The sequence below is a fragment of the Leptomonas pyrrhocoris genome, assembly GCF_001293395.1.
Source record: "Leptomonas pyrrhocoris isolate H10 chromosome Unknown, whole genome shotgun sequence".
In the NCBI taxonomy this organism is placed as follows: Eukaryota; Euglenozoa; class Kinetoplastea; order Trypanosomatida; family Trypanosomatidae; genus Leptomonas; species Leptomonas pyrrhocoris.
This window is the reverse complement of record NW_015438358.1, coordinates 1677302-1696741: the sequence shown is the minus strand read 5'-3', so window position 1 is coordinate 1696741 and position 19440 is coordinate 1677302. Positions and strand designations below refer to the sequence as shown.

At 54.1% G+C, this 19440-nt stretch overlaps 5 protein-coding genes across 7 annotated transcripts; all 5 read right to left on the bottom strand.

The window, feature by feature from the left end:
- Window positions 1–521: 521 nt before the first annotated feature.
- On the bottom strand, window positions 522–4081 carry ABB37_01615 (hypothetical protein; the record flags this gene model as incomplete). Of its 3 annotated transcripts, none has more annotated exons than XM_015798189.1 (1): window positions 522–4081. In XM_015798189.1, the coding sequence occupies exon 1, from the start codon at window positions 1386–1388 to the stop codon at window positions 522–524; it is 867 nt and encodes a 288-aa protein (XP_015663709.1). In that variant the 5' UTR covers window positions 1389–4081. The 3 variants fall into 3 exon arrangements, with proteins under 3 accessions (XP_015663709.1, XP_015663710.1, XP_015663711.1); XM_015798190.1 differs by having other exon boundaries at window positions 522–1800; XM_015798191.1 differs by having other exon boundaries at window positions 522–1789.
- An 822-nt stretch (window positions 4082–4903) lies between these two features.
- Window positions 4904–9069, bottom strand: ABB37_01614 (hypothetical protein; the record flags this gene model as incomplete). Its single annotated transcript, XM_015798188.1, has 1 exon — window positions 4904–9069. Exon 1 carries the CDS (start codon window positions 7208–7210, stop codon window positions 4904–4906), a length of 2307 nt encoding a protein of 768 aa, XP_015663708.1. The 5' UTR covers window positions 7211–9069.
- A 787-nt stretch (window positions 9070–9856) lies between these two features.
- Window positions 9857–13889, bottom strand: ABB37_01613 (hypothetical protein; the record flags this gene model as incomplete). Its single annotated transcript, XM_015798187.1, has 1 exon — window positions 9857–13889. The coding sequence occupies exon 1, from the start codon at window positions 13670–13672 to the stop codon at window positions 9857–9859; it is 3816 nt and encodes a 1271-aa protein (XP_015663707.1). The 5' UTR covers window positions 13673–13889.
- A 623-nt stretch (window positions 13890–14512) lies between these two features.
- Window positions 14513–16661, bottom strand: ABB37_01612 (putative palmitoyl acyltransferase 4; the record flags this gene model as incomplete). Its single annotated transcript, XM_015798186.1, has 1 exon — window positions 14513–16661. Exon 1 carries the CDS (start codon window positions 15890–15892, stop codon window positions 14513–14515), a length of 1380 nt encoding a protein of 459 aa, XP_015663706.1. The 5' UTR covers window positions 15893–16661.
- Window positions 16662–17382: 721 nt separating this feature from the next.
- On the bottom strand, window positions 17383–19392 carry ABB37_01611 (hypothetical protein; the record flags this gene model as incomplete). Its single annotated transcript, XM_015798185.1, has 1 exon — window positions 17383–19392. The coding sequence occupies exon 1, from the start codon at window positions 18340–18342 to the stop codon at window positions 17383–17385; it is 960 nt and encodes a 319-aa protein (XP_015663705.1). The 5' UTR covers window positions 18343–19392.
- Between the last annotated feature and the right edge of the window lie 48 nt (window positions 19393–19440).

Genomic DNA, 19440 nt, shown 5'->3' with positions numbered 1-19440 from the left:
ACGGCAGTAGAAAGAAGCAAATTGTTTTTTCCCCTCATCATGAAGGCAAAGGATAGCGTTTTCAATATTTTAAACTGCTATTACAGAAAAGAGGTGCTACTCACACGTATTCGAGTTCCCACCTACAAGGGTCACAGTCAACGAAGTCTCTATGTAATGACAGCTAGCATACATTTTGGTTTGGACCTTGATTGACATTGAAGCCGACGTGAACGCATCCTTCGCAAACACACACACTCTCTCTCCTTCGTCGTCGTCGTGGAGCACCTTTAAGGAAGGAAAACGAACGCCTCAGACGTTCGCATTCTTTTTGGGTTTAGTATGCATTGCTTGTTTCTTGTGTACAACACTCACTACCATAAACAACAAGGGGGAAAAAGAAAATGGCGACGTAAAATAGGTGCGCAAGAAGGAAACGTTTTATACATGGACGTGGGGTGACTTTATAAGAGACTATTTGGTTGTTTTTCTTGCCTGTTTTCTCTCCTATAGGCAAACAGCGAACGCAGCATCAGCTTAGCTTAGATGCGCTTGAACACAACACTCTGCGTGTACCAGAAGCCGTCGTTGCGCGAGCTGGGTAAGAAGACGGCGTTGGACGGCTTTTTCACGTATTCCTTCGGCTCCTTGCGTGGGTCGTAGCCGCGGTACGGGTCCTCCCAATACTCCATCGCCGTCGGCTTGTCCTCCACGTAGCCGCCAGGTCTCCATGGCTGATCAATACGGAAGTGTGCAAAGGCCGGCTGGGGGCGCTTCTCCTGGAACGGCACCGTCATTATGTAGCACCGAGACGTCCCTGTGGCGGTGCTTTCGTCGAAGGTGTAGCCCTCACGACCCCCCGGTCGGAACGGCTCTGCGGGCATCTTCCGCTTCCAGGCCTCCCGCTCCATTCGCTCGTTGATGCGCGGCTGATCGTAGATGGTGGCGATGTAGTCGTTGCCCAAATTGGAGATGGTGACGTTGGCGTAGCCGTAGCCAGAGCCTTTCGGCGCAGGCGACGTGAAGAAGCCACGCGGTGCCGGCTGTGGGTGCGCTACCGCCTGGTCATGCCTCTCCGGGTGCTCCGGCATGTGCTGGTACGGCGTCGACTGGAAGCATCCAAAGTAGGAGCCGAGCCCCGCCGGTTGCGGCGATGGCCCGGTGAAGACGAAGCCGTTAGGCGTCAGGTTCTTCTTGTTGCTCTCGTGCAACTCGCGCTGCCGCAGCGTCTCTGCGTCGCCACCGCGTTCACCGTTCCACAGGTAGTGGAACTCTTTGTCAATGAGGGCATCGGGGTTGGTGCCGGTCTTGGGGCGCGAGACGAGGAAAGTGGCGCCCTGGGCTCTCGCGTCGATTGGCCGCTTGTACCTGTCCCCAACGCCAAGGTACGACGGGATGGAGAAGACCATTTCGTCGGGCGGGTCGCAATGAAGTCAGCCGGTGCTGCACGCAGCGAAATTTGATAGCGCAAAACCCAAATGGACCTTTTTCTTTGTGGAGGAGTTGAAAACCAAAAACTCTAAGAAGGGGAGAAAAGGGAAAGTAACTGTCCGGTTGACTTGACCTGTTTTCTGACCAGCGGGATGTACACTAGCAAAGTTGCAGAGCTGTGTACAGCGGTGCGTACGGCTCGGAAGAAGGCGGGCCCAAATGTGTCTTCTGCGCCGGAGACAATGTAATGAAAAACAAGAGAAAGCAGAAGAGTTTTACAGCAAGTACATGTACATACGCCCACTCAGTTGAAATCGCCGATCACACGCGAAACAATGTGGACAGCCGTTCACGAGGAGAGAGAGAGCAAATTAACTCTTTTTAACATCTCAGGAAAGAATGTCCGCGCGCACGGTGGAAGAGATACAAATGGATACAGAGAAGGAAGAAGGTGGAACTGAAACGAGAGGTAGAGAACGCAGACAGAGATCGCACCTGCCTTTTGGCCCCGTCCCTCCCCCCGACTGAAGGAAGTTATTTGACGGTTACGCACACACGATTTTCTGAACTGCGCCGTTTATCTCCGACGGATGGGATGCGCAATCTGAAATGAAGCGTGCGCCAGTGTGCAGAATGTGTTCTGGCCGTCTCGGGTTAATGTATGGATATACGCAAAGACGTGCACCACCCATCTCCGCACCAACCGGAGACCGACTTCACGCTACGATCGTCACGATTAGAAACTCGGAGAGAGTCGTCAAGCGAGCAGAGCAGTTATTGTACCTCTATATGTACATATATACATATATTTATTTACACCTTTTGATAGCAAGCACACAAACACACGCGAAAAAAAAAACTAAAACGAGAAACGCTTTTCAAACAGATACGAAGTGAACCATCGCAATTGGGGAAAAAAAAGATCAAGTAGAGAACACGTTCTTCCAGCAAATAATACTAGTACTAACATAGAAGTAAAAAAAAAGCATTTAAAACCACTCGTCACCTTTCAAAACACCACCACACAAAAGGAAACTTTTTAAAGAGGAAAATAGAGCTTTTCTTTGGCGTTTCAGACCATCAATTTTTCGTGTTTATACGAAGAGAGGGAGAGAGAAACACGCTTAAGTTGAGTTCTACAAGCACACACACAAAGGGATGATAATAATAATAATAAGCTATAACGCTTCCCATTTCTTTGCGGAGCAACGAAGCCGCAAAACGCAGAAGTAAACGGCATCAACCAAGCTAAACAACAACAAAAAAAATTTTCGGCCTTTCAAGACGCGTGCAACTTTGTCTCCATGCATTAATGTCCATAGCTGTGAGCTACCTTTTTGAAGAAGAACCGAATGCATGGAAAGAGACGAAAACCACAAAGGATCTACGGTAGCAAACCGAGGGACAGAAGCGTGAAAAACAAAAACGCAAACACACACACACACACAAAGAAAATCAACCAGCATTCGTAGAGCCGAACACGATGGAACCGTTTTGCTGTCGAACGCGAATTGAGAACTATTTTTTTCTTTTCTTTCAGAAGACAAAGGAAAACGGTCTTGCACAGCGGGGGAAGGCAAACACAAAAGAAACTCCGGCTATGTGACAACGCAAACAAGCCCTGCAGAAATACCCAAAACAAAAGTAGGATAAGTGAAAACGTCACCTATGCGTTGTTTTCGCTACTCTAGTACTACTGCTTCTTTTGATCTGGCACGTGTCACACGGCGGTGGATTCGCACAAAGACAATCCATCGTTTAACGATGGCGCGGAAGAAGAACTTCTTCGTTGCGCAGTCGTCTGCGAAACAAACTTGCTAGTAGGTACATCGACTAGAAGAGAACGAGAGAAAGAGAAGAGAATCGACAACGAATACGCATGTAATGGTACACAAACAAGGCAATTATGAACAATAAAGAAATTGAAGAAGGAAAGAAGGGAGAACTAAAAACAAAAAGATAGCAAAGGAAGCAAGGAACGCAGCCTTGTACGTAGTGTGTGAACGTGATTGAGCTCTATGCAACACTAAAAAAACCTTAACTATAAAGAGAGGAGAAGAGAAAAAAAAAAGGTGCCTTGGCCACTTCAAAGGGAAAAAAAGATTGAATGCAACAAGAATCGAACTGACACCTCTCCAGAGTAAGTAAAAAGGAGAGAAAAAGAGAGAAAAAGAGCTAAAGTGGAAACTGGTAGCGCTCGGAGTCGCCACTTTCCGTTCGGGCGCACCGCTGCAGACGTTGAACAGCACTAACATATAAAAGTACGAACTACTGAACTGCGTGCGGCAACAGATAGATCCACGGAAATGCGCATACTGCCTTTCATGGAGGCAATTCGATAAACTCGCGAAGGAAACAGTGAGAAGAAAATAAAAGACACGAATTCAGAGGTCAAGATGACGCCCGTGTGTGCGTGTGTGTATGCGGGGGAGCAAATACGGTTGTAAACGAAAGTTAAAAAGCTTGTGCACTGTCCAGTTAAAAAGGACATACTGACAGAAAAAAAAGAAGAAGAAGCTAAAGGCTATTAGACGACAGTGTCACTACAAATGCGTAGAAGTTGCCGCGCGTCCAACAACAGTGTTCCGCGTTCATCATCTCGTCAACTCGCACGAACGCAACAACAAAAGTGTTGCAGAACGTTAAGAAATAACAGAGACGAAAATTAACTGTACAAGGAAGATAACAGCAAGCGGATAAGTGCGAGAGGCAAAAGAATGCTGATCCTGTTTTTGAGACGGTCTATTTTTATCGTGACGAAAATCCACGTCCACAGCAATGGGGCGTTACGGTGGCCCGTTGGTACGGTACGTACCGCCCCCAAACGCGTGAAAGTAGGTTTCCCACAACGACGCCTGATGGTGGATACTTGTTTCTTTTTTTTTCTTTCCTCTGCGCAGTTACTACACCGCCTATCAACGCTGATGTATTTCGTTTCGTACCTCTCGCTATTTCGCTGACCGATGAAACACACTGCAACGCCGAACACTGAAGACACAAGTGAAGACGACAACGCCCACATTGCGTGACGCAGAATAAAAAGAAAGAGCAAGAGAGAGTGGTAAACCTAAAGAAAAATACGGAGGTCCGCAAGAGAGGAAAGTGGAGAAAGAATGACACACACGGCGGTTTAAAAAGCAAAGCAAAAAAAAAATAATAATTAGAAAGTAGTCGAGACGCTAAAAGCACAAAACGGAGAGAAACGTCAACAGTTAACAACAACAAGCAGAAAAGAAGACGGAACAAAAAAAGGGGGTTTCTTTTCCAGCGTTTGGCGTATTATTAGATGCAACTTGAACGTTGCGGCTTTCGAGCTTCCGTTTCCAGAGCAAGGGAGGCCAAAGAAAAAAAAAGGCCATTTGTTTATCTTTACATTGAAACACCTACTTCTGCTGATGTGGACCTTGGTTCGTTTCATTGAGAAGCAGAAAAGCGTTGACCTACCAAGTTGATGCCTGGACCTGCTCTTCACCTGAGTTTTGTCCTTTTTCCTTTATCGAGTCACTTTCTTGCTTGACTTCAAAGTAATCACGTGAACGCCGACAAGGCCCACCATGGTAGTGTAGAACGGACCGATCATCTCGTCCGCCAGCAGCGACTCCGCCGCCTCCATCACGGCCGACGACGAGTTGCGGCTGAAGGACATGTGCGAGTCCGCGCTGTTGTTCGAGCGGCTCGAGTGCAGAGGCGCGAAGAAAGCAACGTCCTTGGCAAAGTTACCCGAGGATAAGCTGAGTGGCGCAGTTGGGGCTGAGGTCCGTGAGTGGGTCTTACCTGTCCCACCAAGCGACGACCCGATCGGGTTGCTGGCGAGGCTGTTGTTGCGGCCCTTTTGATTGACGGAGCGCTTCGCCATGGAGCTCAGCGATCCGTCCTCCCGTACAACATCGCGCCGGAGAGCGCAGACAACACGATCGGGGTTCAGCAAGGCAGATTGCTTGTCCCAGCTGCCCAGCGGCACGCAGCCGCCGTCGCTCCCGCTGCCGTCTGCGCTCACGTTTAGCGTGCCAATCGGCTGACGCACAAGGGTGTAGCTCCTCACATGGCCGAACTTGCGCACCGCAGAGAAGAAGACCTGCATCGTGGAGTTCTGCCGGTGCGTCTGCACCACAACGCAACAGCGCCGCTTCTGCGAAATGGGAGGGAGCGATCCACTTGCGCTGCTGCTGCCATTGGTGCTGCTGTTGCCGTGGGAGAAGATGGAGCCGCCGAGGTCAGCCCTGGCCGGGGAAGCCCGTGCGCAGGTGGTCAGGTACGAGGAGATATCATCCGCTGTGAGGGCGAGGTGAATGGTGTCCACCAACGCGGGGATCGCCTCGACGTCGTAGATGCAGTCCGCTGCCAAAACGACGTCCACGCCATTCTCCATAAATATCCCCTCGTTATCGAGGTGGTTCGTCCAGTCCAGCTTGGCGACACGGTGAAACGGCGGTGTATGCGCGCCCTCGAGGCCCCGCTTCGCCGCCGTAAAGTCCACCACCGGTGTAATGCCGTTTTCTTTAAAGTTATACCTGATGTTGTCTAAGATGGAGTCTTGGTAGTCGGTGATCAGAAAGGTGGCGACGTGCTGGCGGTACTCCTCCATGTGGTGCAAAAAGATCGGCGTGAGACCGACACCAGCGCCGAGCTCCAAGATGCGCAGTTGACTGCTGTACGGCTTACTGGCTGCTGATGCGCTGCCGACGCTGCTACGCATGCCGCGCCCGCCCGCAGGTGGGCTGGACGGCGGAGTCGGTATTTGCGCGGAGAACACCTTGTGTGGTGCGGCCAGAGCGGGCACGGAGTTGCTGCTGTTGCCAAGCACGCTACTTAGCGGCCGCGGCAGGCCCAGCATGTCTGTCAGCAGGTGTGTCTGACCTTTGAACTCTTGCGCGAGCAGCTGCGCCATCACAAAGCCCGCGGGCCAGAGAGAGAGGCCCACGTTGGCGAATTGCTCGCTAGAGACGCGCATCGCGCTGAACTGCTCGAGTATTTTATCCAATGACAGCGGCGGCGGTGGCGGCGGCTGCGGCTGCGGCTGTGTGTGGGAGCTTCCAAAGGGCGACCGCGCCGGTGAGCTGGGTGATGTGGCCCGTATATTTAGCATCGGCAGCAAGTCGTCGCAGTCCGGCCCGGCGGTGACCCGCGGCGGTGTGATGGGATGCGAGGGTTCGCTCAAAGCTCGGGGGGCGGAGTACGTCGCAGCGGTAGCCGCCGCCGCTGCAACGCGCACGTCCCCTTCAGAGGTGGTCGCCAGCTTATATCCACCGGCCGGCGGGTTGAGCTGCGAGGGTGAGGAGTGGTTGGCGGTCAGGTGCATCAGCGACGACGTGGTTGGTGGTGCCGGGACAGGGGCACCGCAGGCGTACATCGGCGGTGAATCGGGTCCGCCAACGTACGGGTTGAAGAAGGTCTTGAAGCTCATCTCCGTGTCCCGCATGTACTCGCCGCCCGACACGCTCAGCTCAATGTACGCCTGCATCAGCTCCAGCTGCACCGTCTCGCTCTCTGCCGACTCCGCGGCGTAGGCGCGCTCCGCTACGCAGTGCTCTTCAATGGACGTGATGTACGCCTTCAACAGGGCGCGCAGCATGCGTCGTCGCGGAGGGTACTTGCGGGCCACGGGGTGCTGCAGGAACCACTCCACCGCGAGCTCCTGCGCACGTGCGCTGCACCAGGAAACGTCACGGCTCTCACAATCCGCCTGGAAAGCAGTCAGCACGACATTGTGAGGGGCACACTGCAGATACAGAATAAGTGAGCGCGGGTAGCTGTAGTCGTAGGTGCGGAAAGCCGGGGCGATGGGGGGAAGCCGATCCATCTTTTCCGTCTTCGCCACAGCAGCGTTCAGGCGCGGAAGGTCGATAAATGAGAGCGAGCGAAGGGAAGCACAATCCCAATGCGTCTACTCGCTGACAAGGCCGGGGACGTAAGCAAATCAACGGGCCGTTATATTACTGTATGACTTCTCGCAATTGAGTTTCAGGTGTTATCTACTCCCCGCCTTTCCTATTTCTTATTTTTCCGTGTACGAGAAACGTAAGCGGAGCGAACAAGAACGTGTTTCGCGTACTGAAGGACAATTACACCAGTTATTATTATTATTATTTTGGAGGGGAGGGAGGGGCAGTCTTGCAGATACGAAGTTAGAGGAACAGAAACTTCGAACGCAGACAATCACGTGGCAGCTTCGATGGCCCGAAGCGACGCGAGAGAAGACGTAAAGAAACAATAGCTACTCCGCCAACCACCGCAAAAAGGGTTTTGAAGATGTGTGGATTGAAACTCCTTTCTTTAACCACAGAGGGGTTTGAGCAGAAAGAGAGAAAAACAACGCTCAAAGAACTGAAGAAAGCACGCGAGAAGAAAAACCAAAAGGAGAATAGTTAGGAACTTTATCTATCAAGGGTCCGTAAAAAAGAAAAGAAAGGAGAAAAGAACAAAGGAATAGTAACACACGACAAAGGAAAACGATGAAGCTCCGCGACGGCAATGGTGTATGTTGTCTTCGCAAAGGAAGGACAGTGAAACGGGCGCGAGGGTGAGAACAGTCCTCCTGAAATCTGTGCCCTTGCCTTTTCGTTCTGCTGGATGCCAAGACCCCGGTTTAAAGGGTTTCCTTTTTGGGGAGGGAGGGGCAATGGTAAGCACGTCAGTAGGTTTCGCTTCTCCACAAACCGAAAAGGAGAAAGAAAGAGGGACTGGGTTTGTGGAGAGTGACTGCTCGGCGCTACTTTCCGCAAGATGAAAAACAGTAGTGGGAATAAAAAAAAACAAGAAAGAAAGAAAAATAATTACACGAAACCGACGTTGGCAGCTGAATCGTACGACAAAGCACAAGCAAAAAGAGTAAAGAACAGAATTAAAAAGTCGGTGCTTTACGTTGCGAGAGCTTTTCCAAAAAAAAAAAACGTTCGACGCAATCAAAAGCCAGAGAAAAAAGGTGGTGGGAACTCGCTACCAAACCGCAGCTGTTGTCGCCGTTGTTACTGGTGTTGTTTAGAGAACAAAGCGAAGTGCAAAAACTGAGCTACATCAAATAACACCGCACAGAGAGAGAGAGAGAAAGAGGAGAACAGTATAAAGGAAAAAAAAGAAGAAAACGACAAATGATATCAGCGAAAATAAGTTTCTCTTTAGAAAAAGGACCCCTTCACGTTTATCTTGACTGCGCACGCACGGCAGAGAGGATGAACAGTGATACGGAAGCACCGTTCCCACCGCTCGGTTTGTCGTCTGTTTCCGGATGCGGAATCTGGAAGCAGATGATAACAATCGATCAAACAGTAGAAGCGATAGCGAACGCCAAACAAGCAAGAAGAAACAAGAAAAAAATGTACAAAAACGAAAAGGGAATTGACAGGGCGAAAGAAAAAAGTGTTTTGGAGAGCGTTTCAGCTACAAAAGGTAAGGAAGGAGAGAAAGAGAGATTGCCGCAAGATGGTGCTTAGCTATGGCAGGTAGACGAAACCGAGGAGCGTTGTGCCATATACAACGGCACACGGGAAAAGAAAAAGGGAGAGAGAACTGCGCACACGTTTCCTCGTGTGGGCTAGATTATTACGCCAGAGTATTTCTTTCTCGCTCTCTGTAGTAGCAGCAGAATGAGACTAGCTGTATGTGAGAGACCAAGAGCAAAGGTTTGCCGTTGTGATAAGGGAGAGAGTGGTGAAACACTCTGTGGAGACAAGGAGGCGACAAGACGAACAACAGAGGTTGAATAAATGGTGCAAACGCCAGAGGTGATACGGCATCGAACAAGGTGTAAGAAAGATAAACGTCCGCGTTCCAGAGATCGCCTAAACGACTTCTCAAACAACAGCAAGCGTGCAGCCCCGCTTGTCGTGGAATTTAGGTATTCCATGACAGCTGATCAGCTGGTGATAGAAGACAGCTTGGGGCGCGGCCAACGTCGTTGTGTTGCCGTACAACTCTTTCGCAGCGTTTGCCAGAGCAACGCACACGGGAGGACAACGGCAACAACGACGAAAGGTGCATTGCTGGTTGACATCCAGTACGCCCTGATTGTTTTGCTCCCAAGCTGGTCGCTTCGTTTCCTCCGGTGGTTGACGCAAAAAACGATGCAACCTTTTCCCTTTTTTAATAATTCTTCTTCAAAAGCTTATACGAAAACAAAAAAGGGAAACCCCAAAATTTAGAGCACTTGGTCCCACAACAACAGTGAGGACAAAAAGAGCTTTACAAGCGTACAAGAAAAGACTGCTTTACTGTTATTCGCGTTTAACGTAGTTACTGTGTCATTATCGGCCAGGACGAAAGAGAAAGAGAAGGAGAAGGAGAAGGAGAGAGAAGCACAAATGGCTGAATGAAAATCGGCCGCTCCACCCGACGACTGACGCACTTCATCAATCAAAACAAAACGCAAACAAAAAATGATGTGGCGGTGCGGAGAAATACTCGTCGGATGGGTGCTACGCTACCGCTATCTCATTTCTTTCTTTTCCTTTTACTTGCGTGACTTGTGTTGGGTGCTGAACTCGCGAATGCGTGCCGTATCCTTCTTCGCCTTCTTAAGCCCCTGCAGGTACACCTCTTGCTCCTTCGCCATCTCCTTTGCCGCCCGCTCCCGCGCCCTTTTCTTCGCCGCGTCCTTCTTCTGCGTCATGGCGTCGGCACGATCCGCGAAGGTGTCGAGGAGGGCCTGTCGACGCTGCTCCCGCGGCTCGGGGGCGACCGTTGTGGCTCCTTTAATGCGCTCCTGCAGCGCCGTGCTCTTGCTGATGGGGATGAAGTCCTCCTTCATATCGTAGGGCAGCTGCATCTTGAGATTGCGGGAGAGCAGGACCTTCTGCTTCTCCGGGTCCTCGTCCTCCTCAGCGACGCGGTGGCGACGTTTGATCTCGCGGTACTCGGAGTCGGGATTGACGGGCTGTGGCACGTTGTAATCCAGGCGCAGCTGGCGCATGGTGCGCATGCCCACCCACTGAGGATCCACCAAGTTGCGCTGCATGCTGCAGTACCGCGGCGGCTCCACGGACTTCCACGCACGAATAAAGACGATGTCAGACGGAAAGATCTTATCCTCGAAGGTGGCGCGCACCAGTCCGTTCTTGCCCTTCAGCACAGACTTGATGATACCGCGGATGCCAGACACCGCCTTGACCTTCGCCCCGATAAACTTCGCCGCCTCCAGGTCGCTGCTAAACATGCCTTTAACAAACGCAGTCGTCTTCTCGATCTTGGCGGGCGTGCCGGTCAGCTTCAGCTTCTTGACAATAGAAGTGGAGACGTCGTTGCCGATGGTGTAGCCGGTGCAGGGGATGCGGAATGACGCCACACGCGGGTCGCGCACGGGGATGGCGAGGAAACCGGTGTTCGGTGGCGCCACAGGGGCGTAGAAGGCAGCGAGGCAGTGCATGTGCAACGGGGTGTACTTGAGGTACCGGCACCGCCCATTCGGATCCTCGGTCGAAAAGATCGGCTGTGTCTGGAAGCGGCGCCAGCCCATCGAGAGCAGCAGCGGATCCTGCGCCTTCAGAATCTTCGGGTACCACCGATGACGCTTGATGCGAGCCTGGACGATGCGGAACTCATCCTCGCCCGCATTGACGCCACCAGCGATGAGGGGCACGGTGGGATCGAAGTTCGTGAGAAACTCCACGGGGATGTTCTTCAGCACCATGCGCACGTACAACCCGCTGAAGTAACCGACCAGCTGAATCTTCTTGTCCACGTCATCGCCGACCTCGTCCAGCGCCTCGTTGATGCGCTCCCTCTTCTCCTCCACCTGACGATTCAGCTTGTGGTAGTAGCTGAAGGTGGTGTTCTTGCCGCCCTCGGCGTCGCCGGTGTCATACGCGCTGTTGAAGGCGTTCTTCTTCGCCATCTTCTTCTGCAGCAGGCGCTCCTGCTCCTCGGTTAAGCTGGCGCCGTGCTGCACGGCGGCCTCCGCTTCGGCGTCGGCGGCGGCCAGTCGCTCCGCTTCGGCGTTCACGTTGCGGCCGCTGCGGCGGGGCCGACGTGCCGCGTCGCCCTCCGTCTCGTCGCGGTCGTAGCGGTGCGCCTCGTCGAAGAAGGCAATGCCGTCATCGCCCTGCAGACCCGCCAGCGCCCCGGTGACAGAGGATGAGAACGGCGATGCGCCGCCACCGCCACCGCTGCTACTATTCGACGTCTTATTGCGGCTGAGAAAGCTCGAAACAAGGTTGTCCATCTCCTGATCTCCGCTGCGGTGGTTCGCCACCTCGCCGCCCTCGTCGTCGGCGTCCTCATCGTTGTTGTCTTCGAGGATGTTGAAGCCCGCGTAGGGGTCGTCGGCGTCCGTGTCGCCAGGCGATGCAGCGGTGGAGAGACCGTAGTGCCGCCCATTGCTGGAGCCGCCACCACCGCTAGCGCCACTCGTACCGTACCCAATGGACGCGAGCGCGTTCGCTCGCCTCGGGGCGGCCATGTTACCGCCACCCTTCGTGCTCTTGCTGCACAAGCCGATGTCGTCATCCTCGTCGTCGCCATCAACACTCTCGTTGCCCTCCGTCTCCTCCTCCCCGCCGGACCCGTGCGACGAGGTGGGGCCGCCGCCGCGAGAGTGACGGATGGGTTTCTCGCCACGTGCCTTCATGTCAAAGTCGTCGTCGTTGCTGTCGTAGCCCTTGCTCCCCTCCTCGTCCTTCTCCTCGTCCTCGCCGTCTGCCCCTGCCTCCCAGTTCCCCGTCACGCACAAGTCCTTCAAGGAGCGTAAGGTGGCCGGGTCGTCCCAGTTGTAGCGGATCGTGTTGAGGCGAATCGCATCGAGGTCGTTCAGCAGGCGCGGGGCCAACGCCGCACCGCCGTCTTCGCCGCTGTCACTGCTCTCGCCCATCGCGCCCTTCTCCGCAGCGTTCTCTCCGACCGAGACACCAAAGTCCGACAACTTCGGGCTCCCGGGACGGCGGGAAGGATCCGCCTCGTCCTCGCCCAGTGCGACCACGACATCGTTGCGGTCCGCTTCATCGGCAGACGACCAGTCCTCGTCATCGTCGTGATCCTCCGCGTCTGACGGCATGTTCACGTCGTCCACCTCTAGCTCCATTGTGTCCTCGTCGCGGAAATTCACTGGACGACGTTGCACAACGCGCAGTTGGGTCTGCGCAGCATCCATGGGGTGCCGCACGTGCTGGAGCTCACGCAGCAGCTGCAAGCCCTCACCGCTGCGTTCAATCGCGCCCTTCTCACCGTCTTCCTGGATGTAGATGGCGTCATCATCGTAGCTGACCCCACCCACGTCGCAGTACGGCGCGTACAGCTTTTTCTGTTTCAGGCTCAGGTGGCGCATACGGTGGTTGCCGCCCTCCTTGCCGTCGGCGCTAAACTTGTCCAGTTGGCAGGGGTCCTCCTGGTAGGAGAGGTGCTCCACTGGAAAGTCGCCCAGACCCGGGACGTGGACCAGTTGCCCGGGCTTCATCGGCTTGCCACGCGCGTAGCCGTAGAAAGCGACGCTGCGGGCGTGGAGCGGGGCGGCGGCCACAACGTCCGGGTCTGTGATGTCCTCCATGCGGTCCATCACAACGCAGCTGTGGGTGTTACGCCAGGCCTGAATCTTCGGCTCGACACAGATCAGAAGGCGGTGCAGGTTCAGCACGTCCGTCGGCCGGTACACCCCACGCACCATCGGAGAGAGGCAGATCAGCTTCGCCCCGGCAGCGACCTCGTGCCAGAAGCGATGCCGCAAGAACTTCTTGCGCTTCTTTAGCGACTTGCCCGACTTGAGCAGGTCCAGGTGGGAGACGACGCCGTACATTTTTGGAAAGCCGTGCACCTGCGAAATGTTCAGGAACTCGAACGTCTCCATCTCGAAGCCGTAGCTGCCGTCCACCATGAGCAGCACCAAATCCGCCACCTTCGCCACATCACACATCGAGGACAGCGTGTTCGGGCACTCCATAAACGTGATGCGGCGGGAGCGGCCGGCGATGACGGTGATGGGGCCGCGCACCGTAGTTAAGTTGCGGTTCGCATAAAACTTCACCATGGAGCGGATCAGGGTCGTCTTCCCCACGCCTGGAGGGCCGACCACCGCCACCAGCAGCGGCGGCTCCGCCACGATGTGGCGCAGCGTCTTGTCCATCGTCGGCACATGCAGCGCCGTCTCTTTCTTCTCGATGGAGCGGAAGAACTTCTGCGCCTTGTGGCTACCAGCGCTGACGCCTTGGAAGGCCTTCACATTGCTGCCGCGGTTCGGCTCGAGGTCGATGCCCGAGCGCTTTTTGCGCACCGCATCTTTCTTCGCGGCCTTGTTGCCGACGGTCTTGTTCTTGTGTGTCTTGTTCTTCTGTGGCTCGTCCATGATTACACGTGGGGAATAAAAATTAGAAAGAAAAAAAATAGAAAGAGGTAAACACAACAATCGGTCGACGTCCAGTGTGCCTCTCTTGGAGAGGCGCAGAAGTGCAAGTGGTGCCCGAAAGGTCCCTCCGCCTGTTTTGCCTGCTCCTGCTCTGGATCTCGCAACACAACACGCTGACTGCTCTGCTGTGGAGGCAGTCAAAGTTGTGCTGTAAACTGACCATACACAGTTGACGAAACCAGAACGAAACGTCGCCAATTTAATAGTGAAAAGAGGAGAACGAAGAGGGAAGAAGAAGGATGGCGGTGATGTAGCATCGAACAGAACCTTTTCGTTACTGGGAACCTCCCCCACATCCCCAGAGCCACCGCTCATTCCGACATCTGACGGAGTGAATCAGCGAACGTAGAAAACAACAACAACCATAAAAGACCCGGCACAGCAAACGCACGTGTTCGTTTCTCCGTTCACCGAAATCCAGCTTAAATGAATCAATTGAAGATACAAGCGGAAATAGCTTCGCAGCTGTACGCCGACATCGCGAAAGGGAAGCATACATCATTGTCATCTTTTCATGGAACACCACTACTATTATTATTTTGATGTACGTCCATCATCGACTGAGTGGTCGCACTCGTAGGTGTAGGAGCTGATTAACGCAAATGGTGATGTGTGCAGCTGCCGTGCCGGCGAGCCACCGTACGTGAGACACGCAATTTTAGAAAAACAGAAACCAAAGCGCCAGGCGGTACCACAGGAGATCCATCTCTCAAGCCCCATCGATAAAAAATAAGAAAGAGAACCGGCAGCGGCATTGGTGGCATTTCCGGCCTGTCTGCTTCACACACACGTGACCGTCACGGCCGTCCCCAACTCGCGCTCCTCCGTATGCCGCGCACACTCCTTCACAAACTCGTCATCGAAGATGGACGGCGCCACACGGCGCTGCAGCAGGTGGTACTGCAGATTCCTCAGCACACCGCGGTTAAACGGGTTGCGCTTCTGCACATACACGCGCTGAATGCGCTCGCGCGTGGTGGTCTCCTGCACGCAGGAGAGGCACATCCCCACCGCGGTGGCGGAGAGCAGCGCCGCAAAGAACGTCACCGGCACGACGAGAAAGGCGCAGGTGAGCATCTGCAACGTCGTCGTAATGCGCTCCGGGTGCGTGTACACCGCATACAGAATCACCACGGTGGGCAGCAAGCACGCCGTGGCGGCGATCGCGACAAAGCAGGAGAACATCTCCACTCGGCGACGGCCGACGCACACGCCGATGACGCTGCAGTGGTGATCGTGGTCGTAGCAGCAGAGCCCGCAGATGTAGCAATGCGCCGCCCGCACCGGGCGATGCATGGCGCAGCTGGCGCACCACTTGCGCTCCATGGGAACGCCGTCTACCATCTCCCAAATGCTGTCTTTCTGGTTGCTCTCGATGTCACGGAGCGTCAGTTCGCCGTTGGCACCGGAGACACCGTTGCCGTCTTGTGTGGAATCTTCCATATATCCAGGTTTGATGTACCCAGGGTCGCTGTAGGCGAGGCGGAACATTAGAAAAAAAAAGAGAAACACGAGCACCCACTCCGTGTATAGATACAACGGCATCCAGTCCAGCTGCATGTGGGCACAGAACCAGTTGAAGAGGATGAACACCGTCGACGTGAAGGTGAACGGCGCTGCGTACGACGTGGTGGTGCGTGGGGCACAGAAGTTCACGTAGCCGTAGAACGGAATCCTCTTTCGGAAAATCCGCACGTGGCCAAGTTTCGCGTACGGCGTGCGACCAAACACGAGGTACTCAATAGCATACGTAACGGGGTAGAAGAAGGAGAACTTTTCCGCGAGGGCTTGGTTGCGTTGCGCCGCAAAGGCCTGCGTCGTTTCGCCCGTCATCTGCGTCGGCATCACCTTCCGCTTCTCCGCCTCCACGTTCCGCACCAGCTGGATCACTTGCGCACTCGCAGAGAGCCCCGTCGAGACTTCCACATCACCAGCGTAGTAGACGGGCTCGCTCTGGCGGGCGGAGTCGTCATTGACGCCGCCGTCGTTGTCGGCCAGCGTCTCAGTCGGGTTGCGCAGGTCAATCATAGCGCTGCAGGTGTCGCATCGCACGCCGTACATTCTCTCACTGACGCATTCAAAGTTCATTGGGTTGTAGCACAGCGGGCACACAACGGCGTACGTCGTGCCCTTGACGGCGGGGTGCGTTGACAGCGTCATTAGCGGAATAAAACTAAAAAAAAAAGCTTTCAAGCGAGAAAGAACGAACTGCGCTGCAGTGTCGGATTTGCCAACGAAGAGACGTTGGGGCGGACTTAGTCCTTATCGAAAGAGACTGCGCGAATAAGCCGAGGCAGAGAAGCCGCCTCTCTACGGCAAGGACAAGTTAATGAAGCGATGGTCGTAGCTGTGTACCACGTTGGTCCGGGTGAACTAAGTGCCACCATTCGCGAGGAAGACGGTCGTGGTTTCAAGGTCGCCGCAATGCAGCAACACAACAGGAAGAAGAGAAAGAGAAAGGGTCCTACCGCGGTATTGGATAACAGCGGTTACGAAGAAAAAACAAAGAAGAAGAAAGCAAACGAAGAAAGCTTCTCCACCACACAGTTGCCAGCGTGAAAGCCAGCAGCAACCAAAAAAAAGGGATCCCGTCTCTCTCACCGCAGGTGAAAACGCTGGGGAGGGGGGGGGCAGTTGCTGACCTTCACTTGAAAAACCCGTGCGGGTTTTTTTTTTTGCAAGAAGTGAGAACACGTTGTGGTGATCAAGGTGTGAAACCCAAACTGTGAAGCGCATGTGATGATGGGCAGGTTGGCAAACAGAAACCTCTGTCGATGCAGCTATACGCCAAAGAGAATAGTAACAACACTTAAAAGATCTAATGTGACGCCCTGGAGGCCACGCCGGCGGTACTATTTACGCGTGTGTCGGCCGCTTCTTCCCTGCTGCAAAATCTCTGCACACAGCTAGCAATACATACATACATACTTACATACATATATTTGTATTTTAGTAAGCAGAGCAAAAGAGAAGAGCGGAGAAGACGGTGGTTGTGAAAGAGAAAAACGAAGAATCCAAAACGTGAATTAACTACGCAACACCGAAAGCCGCGATTAGAAACGTACCACTGAGGATCGTCCACATGGCAAGCCCGACTGCATCCACATTTTTTTTCTCCACGAGCTCCACGGCTGTTATTGGTTCGTCGCCAATATGCTGACAAACATCACCGCAATTTTCTGTCCTTTCTCTTCCCGGTATTGAGGTGACTGCTTCTCGCCTTCAACGACATTCAGCGGAAAAAGAAGCAACGCTCAAAACAAAAAAAAAATGTTGTATAGCTTCTCATCAACTTCTTTCCTTGCAAGGATGTATATGAACACCTTCGACCTTTCTTTTCGAAGAATAGATTGGGTGGATTGAGGCTTATTCCACTCCGTGCACCTAAGAAAACTCACCGCGCACACGCGCTGTGGAATAAAGAGGGAGAGCTGTAGAAAATAGTTTAAGAAGAGTGGGTACAACAGAATGAGTGAGGTCATCACAACAGAACAGAAAAAAAAAACGTACTTACAACTACGTTGAAACTCTTACGAGACGCAGTAGAAAGAAAAGAAACTTTCTTTTCCAGGTAAATACTGAAGGACTGCAATTTGTTGCTTTAACCGCATAAGTGGCGGCTTTCCTGCAGCAATCCAGCACAGGCGTAGCTACTCCTTGTACTCAGGCCACTCCGATGGGGCCCACTCCGTGCCGTCCAGCTCCGCGTCCTCAAAAGCCTCCACCTCCTTCATGTGAGCCGCGACGTCCTCTCTGTAGAGATCCCCTGTAAGGCGCTGTGCCAGCATGCGGGCACCATCCGTGATCTGCGGAATGTCGCCCGACACCGCCCCAAACGACACTGTCGCGGGGTAGCAGAAGCAGTGGATGTGATGCAGCCCTGGGCATCCACCCTCTACCTTCTCACGAAACTCGAAACTCGGCCCCAGGTACGGAAACTGGCTCATGTCCTTGCTGGGGAGACCTTCTGGTGGGCTGTACACGTCCTTCCACTGCAGCACGTGCGAGGCGAAGGGCGCGAACTCAGGCCGCTGCTGCCAATCCACCGCGTAGCCCGTGGCGAAAATAACGAAGTCCGTCGCCATGAGCCCCTTTGTAGTCTCCACGCGCACCCTGCCGTCGTCGCGCACTGACACCTTCTCCACTGCGGCGCCGAAGTGGAAAAACGCGTTGGCGTGACGCGACACGCGCAAGACGCTGCCGTGCGGCGGAGGGATGTGCAGGTTCATGTAATGCCGGTACTGCCACTTCCACGCATCCTTGAAGGTCAGATAACCGTGTGTGATCCCGGGACCCACCGCCGCCTTACTCTTGTTCACGCGGGGCAGGTCGGGCCGGCGGATGAGGAGATGCACCTCCGTCGCACCGTGCTCGAGAGCCGTGCCGGCGCAGTCCATCGCCGAGGAGCTGCCGCCGATCACGAGGACGTGCTTGCCGGCGAGTGCGTCACCGCTCCATACATCGGAGCTGTGCACGCGCTTTTCAGCGGGAATCCGCTGGGCCCACTCCGGCAGCTTCTGCCCGCCGAGGCCTCCGCGGCCCGTCACCAGCACCACATGACGCGAGTACAGTTTTTCACACTGTGGCATTGCTGCCGCGTCCCCGTCCATCGCCGCGGCGTTCCGCTGCACCTCCACCGTCGCCACGCCGTCTGCGCCAGGCTGCACGAGGGTGACTTTGCTGTCGTTCAGCACATCCAACTCGTTCACCTGCCTCAGCCAGCGAAGGTAGTCCCATCCACTGCACGCGTGGGATCTTGTCCAGCGCGTCCCACGCGGCGGTGCCGAACTGCGCAACGAAGTACGCCCGGAAAGTTAAATTTGCAAAGCCCAGCGCCGGCCCCACCAGCTGCTTGGAGGACCGCAGCGTCTCCATGCGCGCGGTAGTGTCCCACGGGCCTTCGTAGCCGGCGGGTGCCTCATCGAGCAGACGCACCGCCACGCCGAGGTGCTTCAGGGCGATGGCGAGCGTCACTCCAGCCATGCCGCCGCCCACGATCAAGACGTCCACGAGGGGCTGCCCGTCGGCGGTGGTCCGCGCGGTGGTCCACTGCTTGACGGGCAGATTTAGAAAATCGAGGTCCTGCCGGTAGAGGGCTTCAAGAGCCGCGAGTCCTTCGCTACCGCTTCCTTTCGAAAGTGGTAGAGCCCTGAGTCGGCTGATTTCGCCGCCCATTTTGTGAGGAGGAAAAAAGAGAAGAGGAGAAAACGAAGAAAACAAAAGAGTCAGAGAACCTACGTTAAAAGAAACACAACGGCGGATTTCTAGCAGAGGAAGAAGTCTCGATGCTATCGGCGCTTACGGACGAAAGCACGACGGACCTGAATATATATATATATATATTTTTGTATCGATACACCGCTGAGGTAGACCGGTGGGCAGAGCAGCTTATCGCGAGAAAAAGAGCGTAACACTACGCTCTTTAAGCACAGAAAAGTCTGAGGGTCAACAGCAAAAAAAAAGGCGAAGAAGCACTTGCGATAGAACCAAAAAAGAAGAGAGTCTGAAACAATAGAAGAAAAGAAAGGATGCTCCGCTGAATGGGCTCCCTGAAAGCCGGCTCTTTTATAAGGAAGTAGACGAGAAGAGAACAACACACCAAAAAAAAAGCGCAGTTGAGGAACAACGAAGTGCGAAAGAGAGGGTCGTAATTATATGCTAAAACCGCGTTGAGAGAACCAGTTTTGAAGAAGGCGAGTAGGAAGAAA